The sequence below is a fragment of the Zingiber officinale genome, chromosome 2B, assembly GCF_018446385.1.
Source record: "Zingiber officinale cultivar Zhangliang chromosome 2B, Zo_v1.1, whole genome shotgun sequence".
Classification (NCBI taxonomy): domain Eukaryota; kingdom Viridiplantae; phylum Streptophyta; class Magnoliopsida; order Zingiberales; family Zingiberaceae; genus Zingiber; species Zingiber officinale.
The window spans coordinates 139,491,921-139,517,779 of record NC_055989.1 but is presented as its reverse complement, the minus strand read 5'-3'; the positions used below and the strand labels follow the sequence as shown (position 1 = coordinate 139,517,779).

General features: G+C 34.2%; 1 protein-coding gene across 1 annotated transcript in view; it reads left to right on the top strand.

Moving 5' to 3' along the window:
- LOC122047450 (probable inactive ATP-dependent zinc metalloprotease FTSHI 5, chloroplastic) overlaps window positions 1-25,859 on the top strand; it is a 50,241-nt gene that overhangs the window by 3,306 nt on the left and 21,076 nt on the right. The window contains exons 2-13 of the mRNA XM_042608767.1: window positions 315-783; window positions 6,507-6,707; window positions 6,846-7,139; window positions 7,253-7,522; window positions 8,142-8,231; window positions 8,341-8,472; window positions 10,169-10,342; window positions 12,381-12,502; window positions 19,481-19,682; window positions 20,782-20,910; window positions 21,529-21,711; window positions 24,718-24,837. Coding sequence (XP_042464701.1) covers window positions 315-783; window positions 6,507-6,707; window positions 6,846-7,139; window positions 7,253-7,522; window positions 8,142-8,231; window positions 8,341-8,472; window positions 10,169-10,342; window positions 12,381-12,502; window positions 19,481-19,682; window positions 20,782-20,910; window positions 21,529-21,711; window positions 24,718-24,837 — 2,386 coding nt within the window. The remainder of the gene's footprint in view (window positions 1-314; window positions 784-6,506; window positions 6,708-6,845; window positions 7,140-7,252; window positions 7,523-8,141; window positions 8,232-8,340; window positions 8,473-10,168; window positions 10,343-12,380; window positions 12,503-19,480; window positions 19,683-20,781; window positions 20,911-21,528; window positions 21,712-24,717; window positions 24,838-25,859) is intronic.

Sequence of the window (25,859 nt, the reverse complement as noted above, 5' to 3'; positions counted from 1 at the left end):
TAAGTGGTGTGAGATTTGTTATCCACTAATTTCTGTTATTAATTAAGTGTGGGAAATTAAGAATAAAAATTGGATTACTGCTTTTGGACTACAAAATAGTGTCAGATTAGTCATTAATTATATTTTGTTAATTAATGTAAGTTTTGAAAAGTAATGATCAAAGTTGGAACTTACCTTGTATGTCATGTTAGTTTGATGCATGGATGAAGCTCATTGCAAGCTATTATATCTTTGATGCCTTTCCCTAGGAAAATATGTACCTTGCAATTAGTTGTAGAATGTTTTCCTGATTTTATAATCATGTTTCGTTACAGTTATTGCAACATGACACATGGGCTTTCAAGAAATGACATCAGGAGAGATCTAGAAACTGCACAAAATGACTACTGGGAGCAAATGTTATTGCCAAAAGTTTTGGAAGATGAAGATCCTGAAATTTATTCCGAAACTGACACTGTAGGTTTTGTTTCTAATATAAGACAAGCTCTAAGAGAATCCAGACAGATGCAAGAGAATATGGAATCTCAATTAAGACGAAAGCTAAAGAAGTTTGGTGATGAAAAACGTTTCCTTGTTAGGACTTCCGAGGATGAGGTTTTAAAGGGTTTTCCAGAAGTAGAATTGAAATGGATGTTCGGTCAGAGAGAATTTGTTGTTCCTAAAGCTGTCAGTCTTCAATTATTCCACGGATGGAAGAAGTGGCGTGAGCAAGCCAAAGAAAATTTGAAAAAAGATTTACTACAAAATATTGACCGTGGTCGACAATATATGGATAAAAGAAAGGTACTTTTTTTTTTGTAACATGAACCCATTTTATGCATTTTAATCATCATGAAGGATTAGATTTTATTTGATATTTACAAAGAATAAATTTTTATAACATAATATAAATTTGAATAAGAAGGGGAGCTTTGATGCAATGATAAAGTTGTTGCTATGTGACTTTGTGGTCATGGGTTCGAGTCGCAGAAAGAGCCTCGTGCAATATAGGTGAGGCTACGTACAATAGACCTAATGTGATTCGATCCTTCCCAGGACCCGACATTGGAAGGAGTTTCGTGCACTGGGCTGCCCTTTAATAAAAATTTGAATAAATGTAACTATCATCTTTATTATTATGCAAGTTAATATTCAACATATTGCTTGTTAAAATAAATAAATCTAATTGCTAATTTGGCTATTAGTAATTTAACATTATATCACATTGCACTTTTCCTTGTAACTTGGTATGAGTTAAAGGTTCTCCATCCTCTATATCCCACGACATCTCAAGGTCAATTTTGTTCTTCCACTGCCATTGCCCTCTCTCTTGTTACTACCTGCCTATCTACCAAAATCTTTGTCATGTTTGCCCACCATCCAACTCCTTTCTCACTACCGTACTCACCCCACACCTTCTCTCTTGTGCACTATTCACTTCCCCTTTTCCCTTGCTTCTTTCCTCAGTCGTCAACTTTTCATATCTCTACCTTTTCCTCTTCTTGGTAAATCTCAAAGGCTATTATTACTTGGAGGGCCCAAACATTTGTTGTGAGGGAGACTGAAATGAACATAGGGATGGGGAGGAAAGACATGGAGAGGAAAGAAAGGATCAAAATACATGACTACTTGGGATGAGGAAAGGATGGATGAAATTTTTTTGACTCATAATTACTTGGAAGAATTGGAGAGAAATAAGCTCAATGACTAAAATGTCATCTCTTCAAATATACATATTTTTCCATTTGTCCCACTCAATTTTGGTTCAGATTGTTGTCTCTGAGGTAGCGGAAGAAGATTGTCAAAGTGATAATAGAAGTATAAGGTTTATATGATATGAGATTGGACATATGTGTATCCCATGCAATTCCTCTGTCTAATAAAAGGAACTATGAGAATTCCCTTTTTTTTTTTTCTCAAACTGTTCCATACACCACTTATTTTTCCAACCATTACATTACATTGAGTTTAACAATACCAGTGAATCAAGATATTTGCTTAGCATAGACATAGTCCTCCAAGGAGGCACATTTATACCTCCCAGCTGAGATATTCTTAATATGCTAGTGGAAGCTAGTAGTTTGGAGCTAACCTAGTTGATAACCCTTATGCATCCAAATGTTAAACTAAACTAACACAAGAAGCAATTGCTGACTCAGGGAGTTATAGAAGACTCATAGGAAAATTAAACTATCTTCTTGTTACAAGATCAAACATATCATTTGTATTCAATGTGATCAATTAGTTTTTTGAGACTCCATGTGATGATCATTTGGGGTGGTGGGCTTGAGAATTTTTTTATATCTTATAAAATCTAGTGAAAATCCTCCAGTATTAGGATTGATCACTTTTTAATTACGAGGGATATTGATGGTTGATGGGTTGGCTCTCCTATAGACAAGATTCACCTTGGTCATCTTGCCCCTCTAGAAGGTAATTTGATTTTTTGAAAGAGCAAGAAGTAAGAAACAAACTATTATATCCTGATCAAATGCAGAGTATAGGAATGTGGTCCTAGCTATATCTCAACATATCTAGATTGAGTTGGCATCTGCTCCTAAAGAACCTATGAAACTGTAATTGACAACCAAGCTGCTATGCACACACTCTCTAATCCAATGTTCCATGAGAAAAAATATATAGAGATTGATTGTCATATTGTCATTGAAAGTGCAATCAAAATATATAGAGATTGATTGTCATATTGTCATTGAAAGCACAATTCAAGGAAATTGTCACGTAATTTGTTAGCACTAATGATTAGTTAACAAAGTTATTAATTGGTCCTCAAGAGGTCCTAGCATCAAGTATATAGTGTCAGCATGGGTTTTCATATATTTTTGAGCCAATTCAAGGGGAAGTGTTGGAGACCAAAATGTAAATACTAAGAGCCTAACTGTAAATTTCTTGTATTACGAAGATCAAAGTGTTATTTTATGTATATGAATAATATTCATAGGTAGAAAGAATTATTAAAATGAAATCCTGTTTTTCCCGTCAACATCTTTGGACCATCTTGTTAATATCAACAATTTGCATAAATCAGGGAGCATCCTCAAGGAGTTCCTCGTATCAACCTCATTATTGAATTCGATCACAAGGAACCCAGAGGACAAAGCATATACCTCCAGTTATCTTGAAGGACTTTAAAGCATCTTGGATCTTTTCTTTGTAACTTGGCATATAGGTCTTGAACCAAGGAAAACCCCAATAAGAGCCAATCTGCATAGCATTTAACTCTCAGCACTGTCGTCTTGTGATAGATCAAGACCCACCTAACCATCTATGATCTTTGAAGGCATTTTATCTGGCTTCCATTTTCGCTTATTAGCACCCTCTTTATCAGTTCTGCACTAAGTTAACATTGTTGCATACAGTCAGGTTACATATCGTTTTTGTCAAGTTTACATTCTTGTATTTTATCTAGCTTAAGTTGTTGCTCACTGTCATCCTCTAGCATGAGGTTAAGCCATCAGAGTCTCAACACTTTTACTCAAGGCACAAACATCCTTCTTCTGTCTACAATTGTATTCATCAAAACCTAAACCTGACAAAAATACATTTTCTCAAGGAGGCATACTTCTGCTTGTTGTCATTGATCACTTGCAAATTGTCTAAAAGATTTACCTCAATGCACGGTTTGCGGTGCTGAGCCGTGCTAGTCAGCATGAGGGAAACTTAGCGTTCTGCTCACCAACTGGCACCAAGAGAACTTCAACACCAGAAATAAAGGAGACAGTAGAGGAGAGGAGCGAAGAAGCAGAGTACCGTGAAGAAACAAGTGTCAATCAGCGGCGGTGTTTGGGTGACCTGCGGGGCAGCAGTGTGTGGGCGACCAACGGGGTGATGGAGTGCGGCCGACCAACGGGGCGATGGAGTGTGGGCAATCAACAGTGTGGAGCCGAATGCAAAATGAAAAGGGTGTATAGAATAATAATCAGAGAAGAAGGGAGAAAAAAAGGGGGGAAAAAGTAAATAAAATAATCCCTAACTTTTAAAAATATTATTATTTAATTAATTACGATGGAACCAAAATTAATTATGATTGAATTGGACTCTTATATATATAACCTTGGTTCGATTTTAAATTAACTAAAATAAATCCAAATGGAACCTAGTTTGAACCCACGTGACTTTAATCACCATGTCTATTCGATAAACTCTATCAAATCTTAAAGCAATTTTTATTTGAACTCCAAAATTTGAAATATAAGTTGATTTAGTTAAATAATTCATTAAAAATAAAAAAACAATTTAAAATGTAAAATATCTTTAAAAATATTTAAATAGAATAATAATTATATGAGTGAAGATTTTTTGTGTGTTTGTTTTTATAAAGGTAAATAACATTGATGTCATCTATCAAGTTACATTCGACCTGCTTAAGAAGTGGAATACATGTGTTTGAACCTTTCTAAACGTCATTTCAACATTTGATACACCTCCTTCATATTGGCACCTATTTCGGGTTTGCAAATCAAATAGCGCATGCAAGAGATACCCAAGCGACGAGCTTTGTTGAGGCGGTTGTCTCTGGGTTGTAGTTGACAGTGGCAAATTTGGGGCTGATATTGGGCCAACTTCGCACCTTATCCCATAGCGGTTTGATTGCTGAACAATCAAAGAAAAGATGACCCTCTGTCTCATCCACTTGTTGGCACAATGGACAGGTCTTGTAATCAACGTACGCCAGCTTGTCCTTGGTTCGTAAGCAACCCTAACACCACTCCGCAGCTTAGAATTGAACCAACCAGCAAGATGGTTGGCTGCAGCTTAAGGAGAACCGGCAGTGAGCATGATCTCCTGGCAGATCTGAATTTTTAGAAGTAGATATTTCTATAAAATAACTGAAAATAATTGAATCAATAAAGTAGCACAGAGGAAATAAATATAACTTTAAAACTGATTCAATCAAGTGTAGTTAGACCCGTATAAGCATGCAAAGGATTTAACTAAAATTGAACATGCTTGATCAATTAAACTAGAAGTATAGACACACATAGCAGTTATAAAGAAAATTGATTTTTATTTCTAATCTTCCCTTTCTATAAGGCCTCTGGAGATGGGAAAATCTTAAGAAAAAGAATATAAAAATTAAGCACAATCAAACAAATACGCAACACAAAAACAAATAGAATGTTACTCAAGGTGTTGCCGATTGGAAATGAAGCGGGGTTGCAGCTTGTCACAGTACAGAAAGTAGAAAGTACTAGAGCACGAGCAAGAGAATAAGTGCATGAGAAATTGAGTGATTTGAGAGCTCTGCCTTGAAACCCTTTTTATAGTGCTTGTTCGGTCTCCTCCCGGTCGCCTATATCAGTGCTGACGTGGCTACAACTTCTATCTGTGAGATAATGTTAAGGAAGCTCTATTGTCAACTAGACGCCTTCCGGTTGCCTAGAGAAGGGTCAAATCTGATCTTAATTTGACTGGCTCAGATTGCTGATTAACTTCATCTTCCGGTAGCCTGGAAGCTGCTTAGGTAGCTCGTATTCTCCGGTCGTCCGTATTCTTCGATCACCCCGACCTAGATACAGTCGCTTGGACTCTTCGAATTCCTTCATTGAGAGTTATCACCAGCAGTCGCTTCGGATTTCCTTTGGAATTGTTGAACTGTTTCCCTGCAATTTTTATACGTAATGAGTAGGATATAAAATATAAAGTTGCTCGCACTTACTTTGGGTCTAGACATTTAACTCCCATCTAGACTGACTTGGCCAAGCTATAGCTTGCCAACTGATTCCACTTGGACTTGTTTGCGAAGCTTCAGCTCTCCAAACTTATTCCACTTGGTCTTATCCGCCAAGCTTCAGCTCCAAGCTTACTCCACCTAGACTTCATCCGCTAAGCTTCAACTCCCAACTTACTCCACCTGGACTTCATCTACCTAGCTTCAGCTCCCAGCTTACTCCACTTGGACTTCATTCACCTAGCTCTCGGCTAGGATTTTCCTTGCTTGGTTCCCAACCAAAAATCAACTAATGCCTGATTCTCAATCAGGACTTCAGATGCATAAGTTCACTCACTAGGGCTTTTCAACTGCGTAACTTCACTCACTAGGTTTTTTAACTACTCTTGTACACTTGACATCAATTTGTTAGATCATAACAAACCTAATTTTAACTTTAGTCATATATCAAAACTCTGGCTAAAAGCTGTGCTCCCAGCACCAAGACAATGACAAGATGCATCAGAAGAATGAAGAATCCTAGAGATCCACTCAAGACAAGAACCAATCTCCTATAAAATTGATAAGGAAGATAATAGAGTAGGCAAATCACTTCTATATCCGTTAAATGCATTTGATAATTTTTTCTCTCAAACAACTTCATAATCATCATTGTGCTCACTAATTAGAACTCTTTTAGTTATTCTTTTTCTCCCTTTTCGCAATAAATGTGTTTGTTGGCTGCTTTACTTTGATGACATGATCCCTTAGTACCATTTATTTTTGGATAATATATGGAATATTTGTACTTTTATTTGATAGTGTTGTTATCTGATTTATAATTCTAACTTGTTTTTAGGGCCGTATCATCGTAGACCGTGAGAGATTGATGACAAAAACATGGTATAATGAGGAAAGGAATAGGTGGGAAATGGATCCTGTGGCCGTTCCTTTTGCTATTTCTAAGAATTTGATTGAAAGAGCTCAAATTCGACATGATTGCAGTGTCATGTATCTTACACTGAAAGCCGAAGATAGAGTCTATTTTGTTGACCTCAAGGTTAGTCGTGCGTTCTTGTAATTTGTGTGTTTTCTGCCTTTTTATTCAGGTTACTGTGTCTTGCATAAGTAGCAAAAGTATTTTTGTATGGTTATGTTGTTTGTTTTTTTCTGAAGTACTATCAGTGACTTAGTGCAGGAGTTTGATTTACTTTTTGAAGAGTCTGGAGGTTTTGATGGTCTTTATGTGAAAATGCTCGCTTCTGGAATTCCAACTGCTGTTCAGTTGATGTGGATCCCATTCTCAGAGTTGGACATCCGACAGCAGTTTCTTCTATTAATAAGGCTTTCCTCCCAGTGTCTAGTTGGTTTATGGAAGTCACCCATTTTAGGCTATATAAGAGAACGAGCTTACACAAATACAAGAAATATAATTGATGATCTAATGATCATCATGGGCTTTCCTCTTATTGAGTTTATCATTCCAAGACAGGTAACACTTGTATAATTATTTTCAAAAATATTTAATCTGTTGACCACAATAATCATTTACGTTGATCAATGCATGGGGATGCAATGAACTACATATTTGCATTCTTCTTTCAGGTGAGAATGAGTTTAGGCATGGCCTGGCCGGAAGAAAGTTATCAAGCTGTTGGTGATACATGGTACCTTAAATGGCAGTCGGAAGCGGAGATAAATCACAGAGCTAGAGCAGTGAATAATATTTGGTGGTACTTTTGGTTTTTGATCAGAAGTGCCGTATTTGGATATCTTTTGTTTAATGTATTTTTCTTTTTGAAGAGGAAAATACCAAGGTTTCTTGGATATGGGCCATTACGTAGAGATCCTAACTTGAAGAAACTTCGCAGAGTGGTATATCTTTTGGCATTTCTTTCTTCTACTTCCTAATTCTGTATTTCCAGATTGTACATGTTGCTTCTTCGACCTTCTGGATGTTATGTTTGATAATTCTGTTCTTAGTGCATCCATTCTTATCATTTTCTTATGGAATTAGGATGCTAAAATTGATGTTTGTTAGCTCTTTATCTTTAGAGGTCTAATACTACTTGTAGTAAGATTTTTTCAAGTTTTTTAAGTCATCAGAGAGTTTAATTTAGCATACAGAGGAAAAGAGAATACATCCTAAGGATAACTCATCCATTGGTGTGTGATATGTTCTTGGATCATTTCACCTTAATAGACACCCATTGGTGCCCATTCTTTCCTTTAAAATATTAAACTTATTTTTCCAAATTCTGTTAAAGAATAGTCATATGTTGACATGTTGTTATTGGTAGGATTTCAGAATGTGCATGCTAAAGTAGAATTTCAAAAGAGAAATTAAAATGCATGAATAACAGGAACTTCGTGCTTTTTACTATTAAGAGACTCCAGATAAGGCCTTGTGTTCAGTGATGTATTTTATAACTTGTTGTTTCCTGTATTCAACATGATTCTGGAGTTTTGATGTTATATTTTACTGCATGGACAGAAAGCTTACTATAATTATGCACGAACCAGAAACATAAAAAGGAAGAAAGATGGTGTTGATCCAATAACCTCTGCATTTGAGCAGATGAAGGTGAGAATATGCTAAAGCGAAACTCTCAGCTTGCTGTAGGCCACTGTACTGTCTCATAGCAATTCAAGCTATTTCTCGCATCACATTTTCTTGTTGACTTGTTTTGCAGAGGGTGAAGAATCCGCCGATACCATTACAGGATTTTTCTAGCGTGGAATCTATGAGAGAGGAAATCAATGACATTGTAACATGCTTGCGCAATCCCCGTGCTTTCCAGGAAAAGGGAGCTCGTGCTCCGAGGGTAAATTCACTGTTCAAATATTTTATCTTTACACTTTGCTTCATGTTATATGGAAACATTTGATTACTTCTGCATGCTATACCTCATTCCAATAGATTCTGAATAAGCACAAATGAGAAGTATCACACTAAGTAATAGAGCTTCGACTCCCATTTTTACAGTCAACAGTTGTTTCTGCTTTCTCTTCAACTTTGCAATTTGTATGGTTAAATATTTTCATTGAGGTCATCAAAAGTTTTTGAATATGATTTTTTTATTGGTCCATTATCTTAGGTTAATTTGGAAGAGTTGCCAGTTTGTGCTCCTATTGCGGCTCTTATATTGCTATTATATATACTTGTTCTCTTATTTTTTTTTTAGATTAGAAAATGTTTTCCTGTATTCAGTCATTTGATTAATAAGATAGCTCTTCAATTCATCAAACAACATTTGATTAATATCAAAAATAATTATTTTGATCTCGCATAGGTGGCATTTTGATAACAAAATGGAAACCTTTACCTGTTTCAACATTAATTAAAGGTTTGAGCATGATTTGAAATCTCGTTTCATGCCTGGCGGCACCATTGAAATGTATGTTGTTCTAACAAATTATCAAAACTATTCAACACATGAAATCTCTCTTGTTGCTGCATCAATCATGTTAACATTTGACACCCCTTAGCATGCTACGACACATAGCAAGATAATTTTAGATTTTATAGCTTTTGTCCATATAATACTATATCAAAATTATACCAATAGTTTGAAATCTTATACCATGCTACGCAACACGGTTGAAACATATCATTCCCATAAATTGCTAAAATTATTCAACATGGGTAATTTCTCATATTTCGTGTCTTGTCGATGTCATATCGACATTTGACACCCCTTGACAATGCTATAATACACGTCAAGATAATTTGAAAATTTGTAGTTTGTGCCATACAACATAATATAGACATTGTACCATTTTAAATGGGCTGCAAAGTTTAAACATAGGAATATAGGTGTCATCTCTTCTTTTTCTTCATCCTTCCGCTTCCAATTCATCATTGATACCATAAGTCAGAATGTCGGCATGGTATTGAAACCATATCATTGCTATCAAAGAGTAAAACTCCAGCACGACTTGATTGTACCATTGAGGTGAGACATAAAGTTCTAACTTTAGGTATATAGGTGCCATATCTTTTTTTTTTCCTTCCCTTCATTTCTTTCTTCCTTCCACTTCCAATTCATCACTGACACCATAAGTATCTAATCCCTATCATTCAATTCAAAGACCAAAACTCTAACATGACTCGAGATTTTAAACTTTGGGTTGGAGGCATTTGAAAATTACCCTTGTTTCTTTTATGATTTTTTCGGAGACAGTAGAAATTTAAATAGGACGATCATATTAATCATGTAACATTCAGGTATTCAGGTTATATTTTGATCCAAGCCATTTGATTGATAAAAATAATTAATCTGAATTTAAAGATATCCAACTTAATAATACAGAATCTGTCTTGAATTAATTTGGCTTGACTGCACAAAATTGTTCACTACTAATGTATATCGTCCTTGTGAACTTTTATTAGAACATTTTATTATCCTGGTCTTGCTTAACTGCATGAAAATGTGCCTTTACATTGTATTGTGTCTGCATATCCAACTACATGTTTCAACTTCTTAGTGGATGACCTTGAGATGCTTAATTTTGCTTCAGGGAGTTCTTATTGTTGGTGAAAGAGGTACAGGGAAGACTTCACTTGCTTTAGCTATAGCTGCAGAAGCAAGGGTTCCAGTTGTGGAGCTTAAATCCCGTGATCTGGAAGCTGGACTATGGGTTGGTCAAAGTGCATCAAATATCAGGGAGTTGTTCCACACTGCAAGGGATCTGGTTATTGTCTATCTCTGTTAAACTTTAGTACATATATGCGTGAACTAATAAAATAACATTGATAATTTGTTATCTTTTCATAACAAACCTCCTTAGCTGTTTTTTGGGTTATGCTAATGCATAATTAACATGCAATTTTTTTCATTATCTTGAACCAAAGGTTGTTTATTCCCATGAATGGGTGAGTGGTTAAGTATTTTACTGATATGCAAGGTTCTAAAATTCGCTAGGCGTTAGTCGGGTGCCAAATCAACACCTAGCGCCTAGGCCACCGAAGCAGGGACTAGGCGTCACTAGACGGATTCTACGGTATCAACATATATGACATAATAAATCACATTCTATAACTCCAACACAATAACATCAAATTTAAAATGAGTTCAAAATTACACAACTAATAAAATATCACAAATTTATTCTACTTCTCCATAATTTTCAACGACTTGTTCTTCATCGGACACAAACTCAATATCATCATTGTTTTGGATGCAAAATCATCCACATGAAGTTCTCTCATGTTGTCTCATGTTGTGACCAAAGGATATTCACATATCTCCACAATGACATTATATTGTCCACTTTGGGCATATGCCCTCATGGCTCTGCTCTTGGCCTCTATCTAAAAGGACTCATGCCAATGAAGATATTATACATCCTTTTAAACCCATGATATTTTTCAAATCTTTCCAATGTAGGACTTTGATTGAATCCCTAATAATCCTTCCCTCAAACGAAGGATCACAATTACTTTCATGGTCCAGGTCTCCCCACGTGCATCCGGGCACCCTTACCAGCTCTGGACTTTTTCCGCGAGCATCCTGTCACCTTGACCTTCTTTGGACCTCCCCACGAGCATCAAGTCACCTTGACTTGCTCTGAGGCCTCTTTGCAAGCATCCGGTCAACCTGACCTGCTCGGGGCCAACCCTCAATTTCGTTTAAGGCCACCCCACAGGACATCTGGTCTGGACCATAGCTCTGATACCATTCTTTGTGACCAAAGGATATTCACATATCTCTACAATGACATGTTATTGTCCATTTTGGGCCAAGACCCTCATGACTTTGCTCTTGGGCTCTACCCAAAAGACCTCATGCCAATGGAGATATTATACATCTTTTTAACCCATGATATTTTCTAAATCTTTCCAATGTGAGACTTTGATTGAATCCTCAACATCTCACTCTAGAGCTTTTTCGGGTTGTCTGATGAAATGACTTTTCCAAAGGATTAAACTTTGGTCAACCTTCAATTCAATTCCTTTCAAGTCGCTCAATTGAGGAAAGATCAGACAATAAATTTTTTTGCAAATCTATGTCTTCAACCTTTTAACTCTCTGATTTCTCCAAAATGTGGGTTTCTTCACTCGCTATGATGAAGATGAAGTTTGGTGCTAGCCGTCAGGGCAAACCAACAAATCGATTTTCTTGCTGAACCAAAGTTTAGGGTTTATAAAACTTAAGCTCAACATAAAAAAAGATTATATTTCAATTTTTTTAATTGGACTTTAAATTTAAAAGCCTAAACTAAAAGAAATCGTGAAAATCCTGCACTATTTTCGCAGTGCCTAGACGATTCGACCGATTAGTCGGCGCCTAGGGCCACCTAATGCCGCCTAGGCGCCAAGGCCGCCTAGGCTGACCGACTAGCATGTTTTCGATGCGGTTGGTTGGCGCCTAGCGCCTAGGCAGCACCTAGGTGGCCTAGGCCGATTTTAGAATATCGCTGATATGCTGGCTGGTTTCGAAAAGGCATAATCTGGTTTCACATTTTATAATCTTATTATACTCGTGTTTTGTACATTATTAAATATCTTTGTTATATGCTCACGAGAAGCTCTTATGCAATTATGGATTCAATTGTGTGTGTTTTTTCTTAATTACCTTAGCCTCAGTGTTTCTCAATACAGACCTTTGGCATAACATTTTTAGCTTAAGATGTATTGTTTTTTAGTTTCTTAAGGTTGTAATTAACTTTTTCGTGCTCTAAAACTTGCTTAACTTTTCATCTGTGATGCTGATTGGCTTCTGTTCTATAGGCACCGGTCATTATTTTTGTGGAGGACTTTGACCAATTTGCTGGTGTTAGAGGCAAATTTATTCACACGCAAAAGCAAGACCATGAAGCATTTATTAACCAACTTTTAGTTGAGTTGGATGGGTAACAGTCATCCTTTGTGTTCTGTACATTTTTTGTGGAAGCCTAATTTCTTCACCTTGTCTATCCTTCACATGACTTCCTTATTCCAACAAATTCTGTGTTGATAGAGTTAGTAAATTGTCCTTTTCCTAATATTGATAAGGGCACTTAACATATTTGAATTGGGTGAAATGGCAACCATGGTTTTCTTTAATGAATGATTTTTTAAAGAATTCTTACCTTAATTGGTCTTTTGTTAAATTGTTTTATCCTTACCGTTTGGATTTATCAACTGTTGTCTGTTATTCTATTAGCATAAGAGCCATGTTGATGATCACAACTTGTATGGTAATCTAGTGCTTTTTTCTTAACTACCTACTTTGCTACGATGAAATCTTGAAATAACATGCCCTTGTCACCCCTATGAGGTATTTCTTGACAGTAACTGTTGCATAATATTTTTTATAGCAACAACCTTACGTCTTACATGAAACTCAAGTATTTAACAGTAGGGTCAAAGTAAGGTGGTCCTAGCTTTAAGAAAGAAGTGAAAGCAGGAGATTGAGGTCCTAGGCAAATCACATCTTGGGTTTCCCAAACAATCACACAAGAGATTGACAATCACACTGCACTAAAATTTTTGAACATCTTGCATCATCGCAAAAGTTTCATGTGAGTCTCCTTGTATGAACTCCTAAGCCAAGAAACTTAGGAATAAGTAAATTTAAATAATATAGAAATTATAAGCATGTGACTCCCATATTACTAACTCAAAAATTTGCCTCTATCATATAATTTATTAATATAAAATATTTGTGTACCCAAAATGCAGAGACAAGAACTATGTTCAATCTAAATGAAAGCTGCGATTTTGCAAAATTACAGAATTTGCCTTTATAAATGGATTTTATATTTCTCATGAAATTTCCCTAATTTTTATATATAATTTACATCAGTACATATTTCTCTTTCTAAATGTATTCTACAAGTCAAAGATTTATTTGTAAAGATTTTTATCATGAAAAAAAATGTTTGTATCTTCTTTGTGTTAGTGTATTATTTTTGAGATATAAAATATGATTGAAGATTTTTAGACCAAAATAGTCAATTCATTACATTGAAAATAGTAGACCTATAAAAGACACAAACGAGATGATAAGTTGAGATCCATTATGCTATAGGTGCATCAATTTTCTATTTCTATCCATTTAAAATTTCTTATTCTTATAATCATAGTTTGAAATCTTGTACCTTGTTGCATGACAATCAAAACATATACAATAATAATCAAGACTTATCCCACTAGGTGGGGTCGACTATATGAATCCTTCTACGTCATTAGACTCTATCCCCCTACTATATTATTATCTATAATTAAATAAATTTATTGCTAGCTAAGTCTTTTTTTTGTCTTTCTCTTCCTCGTTTGATGTGCATGCATATTTGTTATAGTTTCACATTGTCTAACCAGATTTATTGGCCGTCGTACCATCTTAAATGTGTCTCGAAGTTTTCCCTCAATAGATGCAACTCAGACTTTCTCTTTCATGTTCTCATTTCTTATTCTGTTCATTCTCGTATGCCCACACATCCATCTTAACATTCTCATCTCTTCAACTCATCTTTTGCTCATGTGCTCGAGTCATAGCCTAACATTCAGTGCCATATAACATAGCAGGTTTAACCACCATTTTGTAGAACTTCCTTTTAAATTTTAGAGGTACTTTACGATCATATAAAACACTCGACACCTTCCTCGATTTCAATCATCCTACTTATATTCTATATAAGACATCTCTCTCAATCCCTTCATCGTTTTGCAAATAATCCTAAATACTTAAAAACTCTAAGTTCTAGACAACTCGTCATCTCTTATTTTAACAATTGTCTCATTACATCTAATATTACTAAACTTAAATTTCATATATTCTGTCTTTACTCTACTAAGGCTAAAACCTTTCACTTCTAGTGTTTCCACCAAACTTCTAATTTAGCATTTACTCTTTCATGTATCTTATCTACCAAAACAATGTCATCTGCAACATGCACCATGATACTATGTTTTGAATGTGAGTTTTATTAGTGTAAAAAGATAGAGAATTGATCCTTGATGTAACCCTATTATTGAAAATACTTTAGTTACTTCGTCTGAAGTGTTTACTCTGGTCGCTACACTAACACCTCTCTTTTCTAAAACTCTTCATATAATTTCTCTTGGGACTTTATTATAAGCTTTTCTAAGTCAATGGATATTATGTGTAGATCTTGTTTTTGCTCTCGATACTTTTCAATTAGTTGTAAGATGTATAACTTCTATTGTCAACCTTTCAGGTATGAATCCAAATTGATTTTCAATCACCAGTCTTTTTCCTTAATCTTTTTTCTATTACTCTTTCCTAAAGTTTCATGTATAAGACATTTTTTATATCTATTACTCATTAGTTTAATACCCTTATAGTTTGTACAATTTTGTATGTCTCTCTTGTTTTTATATAAGGGAACTAGAGTACTTACCTTTTATTGATTAAACATTTGTTTTTGTTTTCAATATCATGTTAAATAATTTTGTAAGTCATTCAATACCTTGTTTCCCTAGACATTTCCATACCTCTATCGGAATATCATTTGGTCTTTTTTTATTTTGTATCTCATTTAAAACTTGTTCTACTTTTGAAGTTTGAATTCTATAATAAAAATTTAAAATTTTTACCTAAGTTAAGTTGGTCACCTAAATTTTTATTAAAAAGTTGATGAAAATACCTCTTTTACTGCTCTTTTATTTCTCCATTATTTACTAATATTCTATTACATTCATCTTTAATACATCTTGTTTAGATAAGATCTCTTATCTTCTTCTCACTTTAGCTATTCTATAAATGTTTCTTTTTTTTTTAAATCCAATTTTCTATATAACAGTTCAAAAGTTTCATTCTTTGCTTTATTCATTGTATTTTTAACTTCTTTCTTAGCCTCTTCTTTTTTTTTTTTTTTTTTGACTATTGTATATTTTTTAATATTCCTCGATCTTACAAATATATAATTTCTTATAGGTTGTTCATTTTCCCTTCACTTTTTTTTTACTTTCTCATTCCACCACTAAAATTCCTTACTTGGTGGTGCATGCCCCTTTTATTCACCAAGTATATTCTTGGCTACTATTTTCAACTTTCGTACTATCTTATTCTATGTCGTATTAGAGTATATTTTACATAATACTTGTACTCCTACCTTTTCCTTAAATATATTTTACTTCACATCCTTTAACTTCCACCACTTAATTTTAGCAATCATGTATATTTTTCTTCTATTGATACTATGATTAAGGTGTATATCCAACACTACTATCGTATGTTGGGCAGTTAAGTTTTTTACAAGGATGACCTTGTAGTATTTACAATTTTTTTATCCCTCTTCATAACCATAAAAATGTCCATTTATGATTTATTATTCCCACTTTTCAACGTGATCTAGTGTTTTTTTTCCTTAAAAAATATAGTAGTTAATATAAAGTCATATGCTATTGCAAAATCCAATATAATTTTTCCTTTTTTATTTCTTATTCCAAATCCATAATCCCTATGATACCTCTCATATTCTTTATTTTTTATTTCGACATGGCCATTTAGATCACCTCCTATTAAAATCATTTCATTTGACTACATATGCTAATTATGCTCATATGTGCTTCATCTAGGTCGTCCCAAAATCTTGTTTTGATATTTTCATCTAATCCTACTTGAGGTGCATATATGCTAATTATGTTCATAGTTTCTTTCGCTACAGACATCTTTAGAGCTATAATTCTATTCTCTTTTCTAACTACTCCTACAATTTCATCCTTTAACGAACTATTTACGAAAAAAATATCTACTCCATTTCTTATTTTATTCTTTTTGGTGTACCATAACTTAAAATCCGAGTTCTCCATCATCTTTGACTTCTCGACTATCTATTTTGTCTATTGTATACACAAAATATTAATTTTTCTCCTAATCATCGTATGTACTACCTCTATTGCTTTATTAATGAGGTTTCCTATATTCCGGGTTCCAATGCGAACTGTTATATATTTAGCATTATACCCGAGTTCCGGAGAAGTAGCGGTCTTTGTTGAGACGTTACAGTCAGACCCTACAACGCATTCCTTCCGAGGAATAATTTAACATTAGCACAATAGTTTAATGGATTCTTTCATTGAAAATTTATCATAGTTTAACATTGGCTGGTAACCTAGCATAATCCTCCTCCTTTATCCGGGTTTGGGACTAACCATGATGGGTTCGTCATGAGCCATGACTGGTTGGTCAAAACATATCATTTCGATAAATTATTAAACTTCAATATTACTCGGCATATGTAATTTATGTTGTGTTATTGTGTTTATCATTTTGATGTGTTTTCTATCATACCGACATTGACACCCCATATGCCAAGATCAATTGTATATTTTAATTAATTTTTTATAGCTTGTGTTTGTGTTAGTTAGAAGAATTAATATTTTATGTTTACAAGAGACAAAATGAGTATACAGGGAAGAGTAAAATGAGAAATGGAGTATGTATTATTACAGATATTTTGTTAAATGAAGTAGTCGAAGTAGTTAGGAAGGGAAATATGATGATAACTCTTAAGATAGTGGTAGTAAAAGAAACTATTAATATAATTAACATATATACAGGATTAGATGAAGATGCCAAATGTAAGTTCTGGAAGACCTAGAGAATATAGTATAAAAAATTTTGACAAATGAGATGATTTTAATTGGGGATTTAAATGGATATATAGGAGTAAAAAATGTGAAATATGATAGGGTGCATGAGAGCTATATAATCTTGGAACAAAAAATAAAGAAAAATTATATTGGATTTTGTGTCAGCATACAAACTTACAATAGTTAATACATATTTTAAGAAGAGAGAAGAACACTTAGTTACTTTTAAAAGTGGGAACAATAAGTCGCAAATTGACTTTCTTATGGTTAGGTGGAAAGATAGAAAAATTTGTAAAGATTGCGAGACTATCTCTAGAGAAAACTTAACCACCAAACATAGGTTAGTAGTATCAGATATGCACTTTAAATATAATATCTGTAGAAGAAAAATGTGCATGACTCCTAGGATTATATGATGGAAGTTAAAAGAGAGAAAACAAAGTATCTTTAAAGAGAGGATAGAAGCATAAGTATTAGAAGAATGTTATATGGCAGCTCAAATTTAATATGGGATAAGATGACACCAAATTTAAAAACAATGGCCAAGAGCATATTTAGTGAGTCAAAAGGACACACTACCAAATAAAGAATCTTGGTGGTGGAAGAGGAAGTAAAAGAGAAATTAAAGGAAAAAAGAACAACCTATAAGTCACTGTTACACTTTTAAGAACAAAGATAACTTTAGAAAGTATACATAGCTAAGGAGGCCACGAAAGAAGTGAGTAAAGCCAATAAAAAACAAGGAACCTTACCCAAATAGGATAGATTATAGATGAATCTAATAGGGTACTAGTGAAGTAGGAGAAAATAAAGGAGTGATGAAAAAAGTATTTTCATCAACTTTTTAGTGAATGATTAGATGACCAACTTAGTTTAGGAAATTTAAGTAAGTTGGAGAAGCATAGAAATTTAAATTATTATTGCAGAATTCAATTTTTAAAAGTAGAACTAGCGTTAAATGGGATGAAAAATGGGAAAACAATTATATTTGATGATATTCCAATAGAGATATGGAAGTAGGGTATTAAATGACCTACGAAATTATTCAACCTGATATTGAAAATGAAGAAAATGTTGGATCAGTGGTGATTAAATACTTTAGTGCCTTGTATAAAAACAAAAAGACGTATAAAATTGTGTGAATCAAAGACACTAAGCTGATGAGCGATACTATGAAACTTTGAGAAAAAGTGATAAAAAATGGTTAAGGAAACAAACCAAGGTGATTTGAAATCAATTTGGATTCATGCTTACAACAGAAGCTATACATCTTCTTAAACATTTGATTGAAGAGTATTGAGAATAGAAGCAAGACTTATACCTAATATTCGTTTTGACCTAGAGAAAACTTATGATAGAGACTTGAGAGAAATTATATGGATAATTCTAGAAGAGAAAGGTGTTAGCATAGCGTATATTGAGAGAATTAAGGATATGTATGATGATGTAATGATAAGAGTGAAGATTTCAGGTGGATTAACGGGAGCGTTTTCTTTAAAAATAAGATTACATCAAGGATCAACTGCGAATCTATTTTTTTACACTAGTTATGTATGAATTCACTAGGCATATCCAAGATAAGTTACCATGATGCATGCTTGTTTTGGTAAATGAGATTCGGAGCAAATGTTAAGCTCGATATATGTGAAATGCAATATATAAAAGAGGGTGGCAGTCAAGAGAGAAGATTGTGCACAGCTGCAGAGAGGAAGGGCAATCACGGGCAGTGGGGAAGGCTTAATATCGCTTTGACACTAGTTGAGACAAGGGTTAAAAGAGGAAACTAGGATTGCAGCTTATTCATTGGATACTGCACACGTTGACTTTTGTTACAAGGTGATTCAAACATCAAGTGCACTAGAACACATCAAATCATTTATTTTAACAGAAGCATATTCTATTCAATGCACTAAGTCTTTAAATAGACGTAGCCATATAAAGTATAAATAAGAGAAACCTTCCCTTACTAATCAATCTAATATTAGATACATGTTCCTAATAAATATAATCACTAGCTAGATACATCATTCTAATTGATTTAATCCCCAGATGCAACATTAATTTCATTATTTTCATTTGTTAGTGCCAGATTATTGTCATTAGCATGTAAACATGAAGTTAGAAAACTTATTAAACACTAGGCCATGTTGGAAGACTGGTTAGGTAGAGCATTCATGCAGGAGGATTTTGCCAAGTTCACATAATTGTTCATCATAACCTTTTTTATTTCGATATTATTAACAATTAAATTTCCAACAAATTTCCTTAATATGCAATACAATTTGCAGCTTTGAAAAGCAAGATGGAGTTGTTCTAATAGCCACGACTACCAAACTTAATAAAATTGACGAGGCTTTGCGAAGGCCTGGACGTATGGATAGGGTGCTACAACTTCAACGGCCAACTCAGATGGAAAGGGAAAAAATATTATGTTTTGCTGCTAAAGATACTATGGATGATGAGCTTATTGATTTTGTTGACTGGAAGAAGGTTAATTACATAAACCCTCATGCATAGTTTCTCAGTTCCTCTTGTTAATTCTATTTCTTTGTTATAAAATAATTGAAGAATGACTTTTTGCTGAATATGGTTTTGGAAGAGTAATTCCATTTTCATATGCATTTTATTTTTCATAAGATTTCTATAGATGTTTTTTGTGAACTTGAATACTTGTTTCAGTGCCCCAGACCTTTACTGAATGTCTCAATGACCTTGCGAACGTGGTCTCTTGGATATTGAACTTTGACATATCAGTAATTTAATTTAGTACCAGAAGGTCTTGACATGCTTATTGCTTCAAGTACTGGTTCCCTTTTCTCCTTTGAAGGAAGCATTATATCATGTTTGAGTCAACTTCTTTATCCTCTTTCCATAAGTCTGTCTATCAAATGATGCTTCACACCACGGCCTGTAGGTCAAGGATTGTCATGCTAAATATTTATTTCTGTCTCAACATTGTTACTTTCTGTTAACCTAATTTGTTGCTATCTCTTCCACATCTATAATTCTTCAAATGTTTTACATAGCACAATTTTGAATTTCACATTGAACCATTTTCCTATGCATCTATAATTTTTCAATTTTTATTGTATTTCATGAGTAAGTTTGCTTATTACTATTTTTTTCAGGCATGGTATGCTATTTTGTTTTGCTTAATTGAGTCCCTGCTTTTATTATCTTTTACTTGGTGTATTGTATTTGTGCACTTGACCAAATTTTCTGCTTGATCATATATGATATAGTGCATGAAATTGTCAACCTGTCCTTGACCATTACTTGAGTGATACCACTTTGTTTCTTGACCAGTGAATATTAGATCACAAAGCTAAAGGTTACTTGTAAACCTTCCACACAAAGACAGACGATCTTCGAGACTTAATTAATATTAAGAAAATATGAATGCTTCTTATTTTTACTCTTGGTACTCTATCAAACACTTCAATGATTGTCTTTTGTAACATCCTTTAAATTCTCACTAAATTGCAGAGAAACTTTGATTTTTCACATATAAGCTTCATTTCGGCAATCATATGGTATTTTTTGTGTTTTGAAGGTAAAAGATTTAATTTGCATGAACTTCCATTTTCAGGTTGCTGAGAAGACTGCTTTGCTAAGGCCAACAGAATTGAAGCTTGTGCCTTTAGCACTTGAAGCTAGTGCATTCCGCAACAAGGTTCTTGATGCTGATGAGCTGATATCCTATTGTAGTTGGTTTGCGGTATGTAACAATTTTGTAACTCTTATTTGTAATATCTTGCAGGCAAAATGTTCTTTTAGCAAATTTAGAATATCGTAACATCTGACTATCTAATTTCTGTGATGGATCCTGTTAAGATTTACTAATAAGAAATCCAAATTGTATGAGCAGAATTCAATAATCCAAAAAACAATAAGAACGTTAAAATAAGGCTACAGTCACATAGAAGAAGTAAATACATGGTAAAATTCATAAGCTCAATATAACAACAAAGAAAATTGATTCAATAATGAGTAGGAAGAGCATGTGGACACTGACATTACAGATGTTGACAGAGAAAATTGAAGTAATAAGAAAAAAATAATTATCAAAATTAACCAAGGAATATTAATAGGATGTGGGAAGTGCAAGGTGTAGTAGCTGGCAGCCTCTCTTTCACAATGATACCATCACATGGCTACATCAATTTGTTATAAATTATTTCCTAAACTATGCTTGCCATCTATTATTTACTACCATGATGCATGCCTTGGTAAATTTCAAGCTTAACATGTGGATGCCACCTTTAACCCATCACTTATTTAATTTTCTAGGTTATCTTGTTAATGACAGTTTTTTTTTTCCCCACATTTTTTACAGAGCTTGAGTGAATTTGTTCCTACATGGTTGAGACTGACAACAGGGTTTAGAAGGATAAGCAAATCTCTAGTTGATCATTTAGGATTGACATTGACAAAGGAGGATATGGAATCAGTTGTTGATTTAATGGAACCTTATGGTCAGATAAGTAATGGCATCGAGTTATATAGCCCTCCGCTTGATGTAAGCAACTCTGCCATAATATGCCATGTTTCTTTCTTATTTGATCAATACTTATGTGTGGTTTCAACATATTTTCCTATTTCTCTTTTGGACATTATTCATGGCCTTATTTGAATTCTAGTTTCACTGAATCATCTAATAACTTGAGCTATTTTTTAATAATAGCTGGTGGTATGCTTTATGATTTTGTTTTTAAATTATGAATTGAGTACTTTAATTGTTGATGTAATCGATGGGTAAGAGATTGTGTTTCCATGAATTTGAATCATCTTTAGAAAATCAAGGTGTATTGAGTTTGATTAGGTAATTAATTAACAAAATCTAGTTTGCTTATTTTCTGACGTTCTCCTTCACATGTATAGGCATGCAGTGAATTAGACTTGTCCAATCCCAATAAGTGGATTGATTTAACTAGTTTATTTAGTTAATGACACAGGGTAATGGTAGTATTCTTACCCCAATCTCCAAACTTTTTGCTGCAATACCATGTTATGTTTGATCTGTGACCCTATGATATCAAAAGTCACTCATGCGAATGACTCAATGCTACAATAGAACAATTAAAGCTATTGTAGTTTATAGTTTTACATTTTATGAATTTAGTCCTACATGAACATTTAGCTATCAGATGGTTTATTGGAGTATATATCTATGGTGCCATAGTTCCTTTGTGAATACATAATATTTTCTCTCTCAATGGTCGATACTCCTTGGTAGTAGATAAAGCCTCTTCCTGAAGCATCGAGATATTAATTTTCTTAGTTGGTACTTGCATGTGTGGTTGTTCTAATAGGTTTTGGGGTCAATTCTATGTAGCACAGATACTCCGTTTTTTTTTTTTTTTTTTTTGAAGTATCGGACACGAATACGATACACAAACATGCATATCGGATATGGCCAAAAATGTGTCATTGACTTTTTAGAGGTTTGATCATGTGGATAGGTTTTGGACACGGCTAGGATACGTTTGGCAAAAATTGCAAATATTTAAAATTTTTAGGGGTAATTGAAAAAACTTAAAATTTTAGGACTAATTGGAAAATAATTAATAAAAATGAACTGTTGTTGGCTTTTAAACTCTAAACACTAATCCTTTTCTACTTGCCTCTCATCCTACTCACCTCTCGCCTCTTGTCGACGCCAATGCTAACGCCGATGTTGACGCCGACACCTCTCGCCATGTAAGCCCTAGATTATTATTTTTGATTTCTGCCCGCTACTCCTCTAAAATGCTTAAACCCTAATCATTTTGTTAAAAAGATTTGATTTAGAAATTTGAATATAATCCTCTTCCATCTCTATAATTTTTAATTTTTAATACTATATATATATATATATATATATATTGATTGTCGTATCCTAGCCATATCGTATCTTATATTTTCAAAATTTATCGTATCGCCGTATCCGTATTGTATTCGATACGATACCCATATCTGTATCCATGCAACATAAATTCCTAGTGGGTGCAAAATCTCTCGTTGGGTGTTTGATCTCTCCCATGCAAAGAGCTGCTGTATTAGGCAAAATGCCCTCATGATTTAACTACTTGTATCTAGCCGGGCGCCGGTGATGCTGGGTAACCTGGTGTAAGTGTTATCACCTTTTGCTCCAAAAGATTATTTTTCTAATTTAGCTTCCTGTGTATCCTTCTTTTTGCATCATTCAATGACGCCAAATGTTGCCAAAATTGCATTAACATTGCCTCATCTATAGTCACATCGTGATCAGGAAAGGATAGCTGCCATCTTTAAATCCATCTTTAATCGCAATCAAACTATAACTGAAAGGAAAAAAATTAGATAAATCACCTCATTCCCTAGAATTATGATGGTTTTTATAGTGCCTAGAGCATTTACACATGATTCACATTTCCATCTAACAAAGCTAGTGTTTTATTGCTACCTTCGTCTCTATCCCTTCAAGGGATAACAATTGGTTGTGCACTCATGATTTATCATACTTTTTTAGCTCGTGCCTTTTTAATTACACAAGTCCTTTACCTACGTAATTTCTAAAACCCATGTATGTAACAACCTATTTAATCAAATGGGTTTGCAAAGCTGCCATAATTACCTGAATAAATGGATAATCAATACATAAATATATATGTGCAAATCAAAAATTTGACTGAGAGAGAGAGAGAGAGAGAGAGAGCGCTCACGGGCTAGCACATTTGATTCATGTAAAGGTGTTGCTGCCAGCGGTGCGGAATGTTGCGTTGGTTGCCTTGACCCCTCCTTGCATGTACTGCTGTTGCTGGGTGAAACCCTCCGTGGTTTACCTCCTTTCTAGATAGTGGGGGCCACCTTGGCGGGGCCGCCGAGGTGACAGTTTCACCTTTTATCACCAATAAATGGATAATCAAATTCTTCCTAAAGAAGAAGAATTTCTAATTGGTGGTTACTGCCTATACGGATTATGATATGAACCAATATGACCTATTTATATAGTTTAATTGTTCTCTTTTCTACATGCATCCAATATTGTTCCTTTCAACTTGTTGGGTACAACACTACCTTTGAACTATGATATCATTATGATTTTGGTTTTGTTAGTTAGGAGTATTTAATTTTGAATTCTAGGTGTGTTGAGTTTGATTGGTAACACTTTTCAAGGGAAAAGAAAAAAACTGGAAGGTTCCAATTTATACTTTCATATTCTCGTGCTCTTGAAGAAAACTGGAAGGTTTCATATGTAAGCTTATGAAAGTGAATTGGACTTGCCCAATCTCAACAAGTGGATTGGCTTAGCTAGATTTTCTTGCTAATGACACTTAGGATTTGAACCCAAAGGTATATCTGTCATACCGTGTTCGGGGGCTTGATCACCTTGGTACTTACCTTCTCAAAAGAAAAGATGTGTACAAAAAACTAATGCCGCTTACTTTCAAGGTTCATAAATATTGACTTTTAGCTCTTAATGTCTGCTTTTAATTGATATGTGTCTCCGCATTTCATTATATTTTCCCATTTCTTTTTGATAACTTGGGATGGTTTTTGTTAGTGGACAAGGGAGACAAAATTTCCACATGCTGTCTGGGCAGCTGGTTGTTCTCTTATTACACTTCTTCTACCCAATTTTGATGTAGTTGAAAATGTATGGTTGGAGCCTACTGCTTGGGAGGTAATGCCCTTTTTCTGTCTTCAGTCCCGAGCTTTTGTTTTTATTCTTCAATGTAATAAATAGACAAATTTCTTTTATGTCACTTTAGTTTACTTTTCTTGCAAGAGGAATATGTATCTGTATGTTGTTGCCACTGTCACTGTCGGTTACTGGTGCCTCTGGTTGCCACTGCCACTCTTCATCTGTCCAACTGCCCTATCAAGGTGACATCCACTTGCTCCACCACCGCCTCTTCTGCCTACACATACCTTCGCTTCATTGCCCCTCTTCAACTAGTCGAATTGTCTTACAAAAGTAAACAACTAAAATTTGACATATATGACACTCAATAAGGAGTGTACATCACACAAGAATGCCTCTTAACATTTGCATTATCTTTTAATTCTTTTGCTGAATATTGTCAAGACCAAAACAAAATTTTGTCATTAAGCTCCTCATGCTGTCATTAGTACCTGTATCATCAGCAATAATTGAATGGTGCACACAATTCAGTTCACTTTTCTTTGTTTTTTGCACAAGCATCCCAAACATTCTGTAGTAGAGACGCCATCGAGCAATGCCTTGTAGTAGCAAAGGATGTTGAATCATTCTCATCTGAGGGTGGAGAATGAAAATTGCAAGGCCAAACTTGAGATCTAACAAGAACCTATGTCACCCCATACTTGTAGGAGATACCTCAATCAATTAGATCCAAGGAATACATAATATAAGATCAACGCTGGTGGAGACAATACAATTAAATAAGGTTCAGAGAGTTCAATATCACTCAATGATTTATCAATGGGAAAAAAGGTTATTGGTGATTGTGAACAGATAAAATGTAACATGTTCAATTTGTTATATTTCTTTTAACTAATATTTCTCTAAAATTGTGCATGACGACAAAAAAATATTTATTTTCACTACTTTACTGGATTAATATTATTTAAATAAATAAAAATGGAGAACAAAAGTTCATCCATTGCAAAAAAAAAAAGTTTCTTCAGAACATGTTTTTTCTTATTCTTAGTTTAGAAAAATGA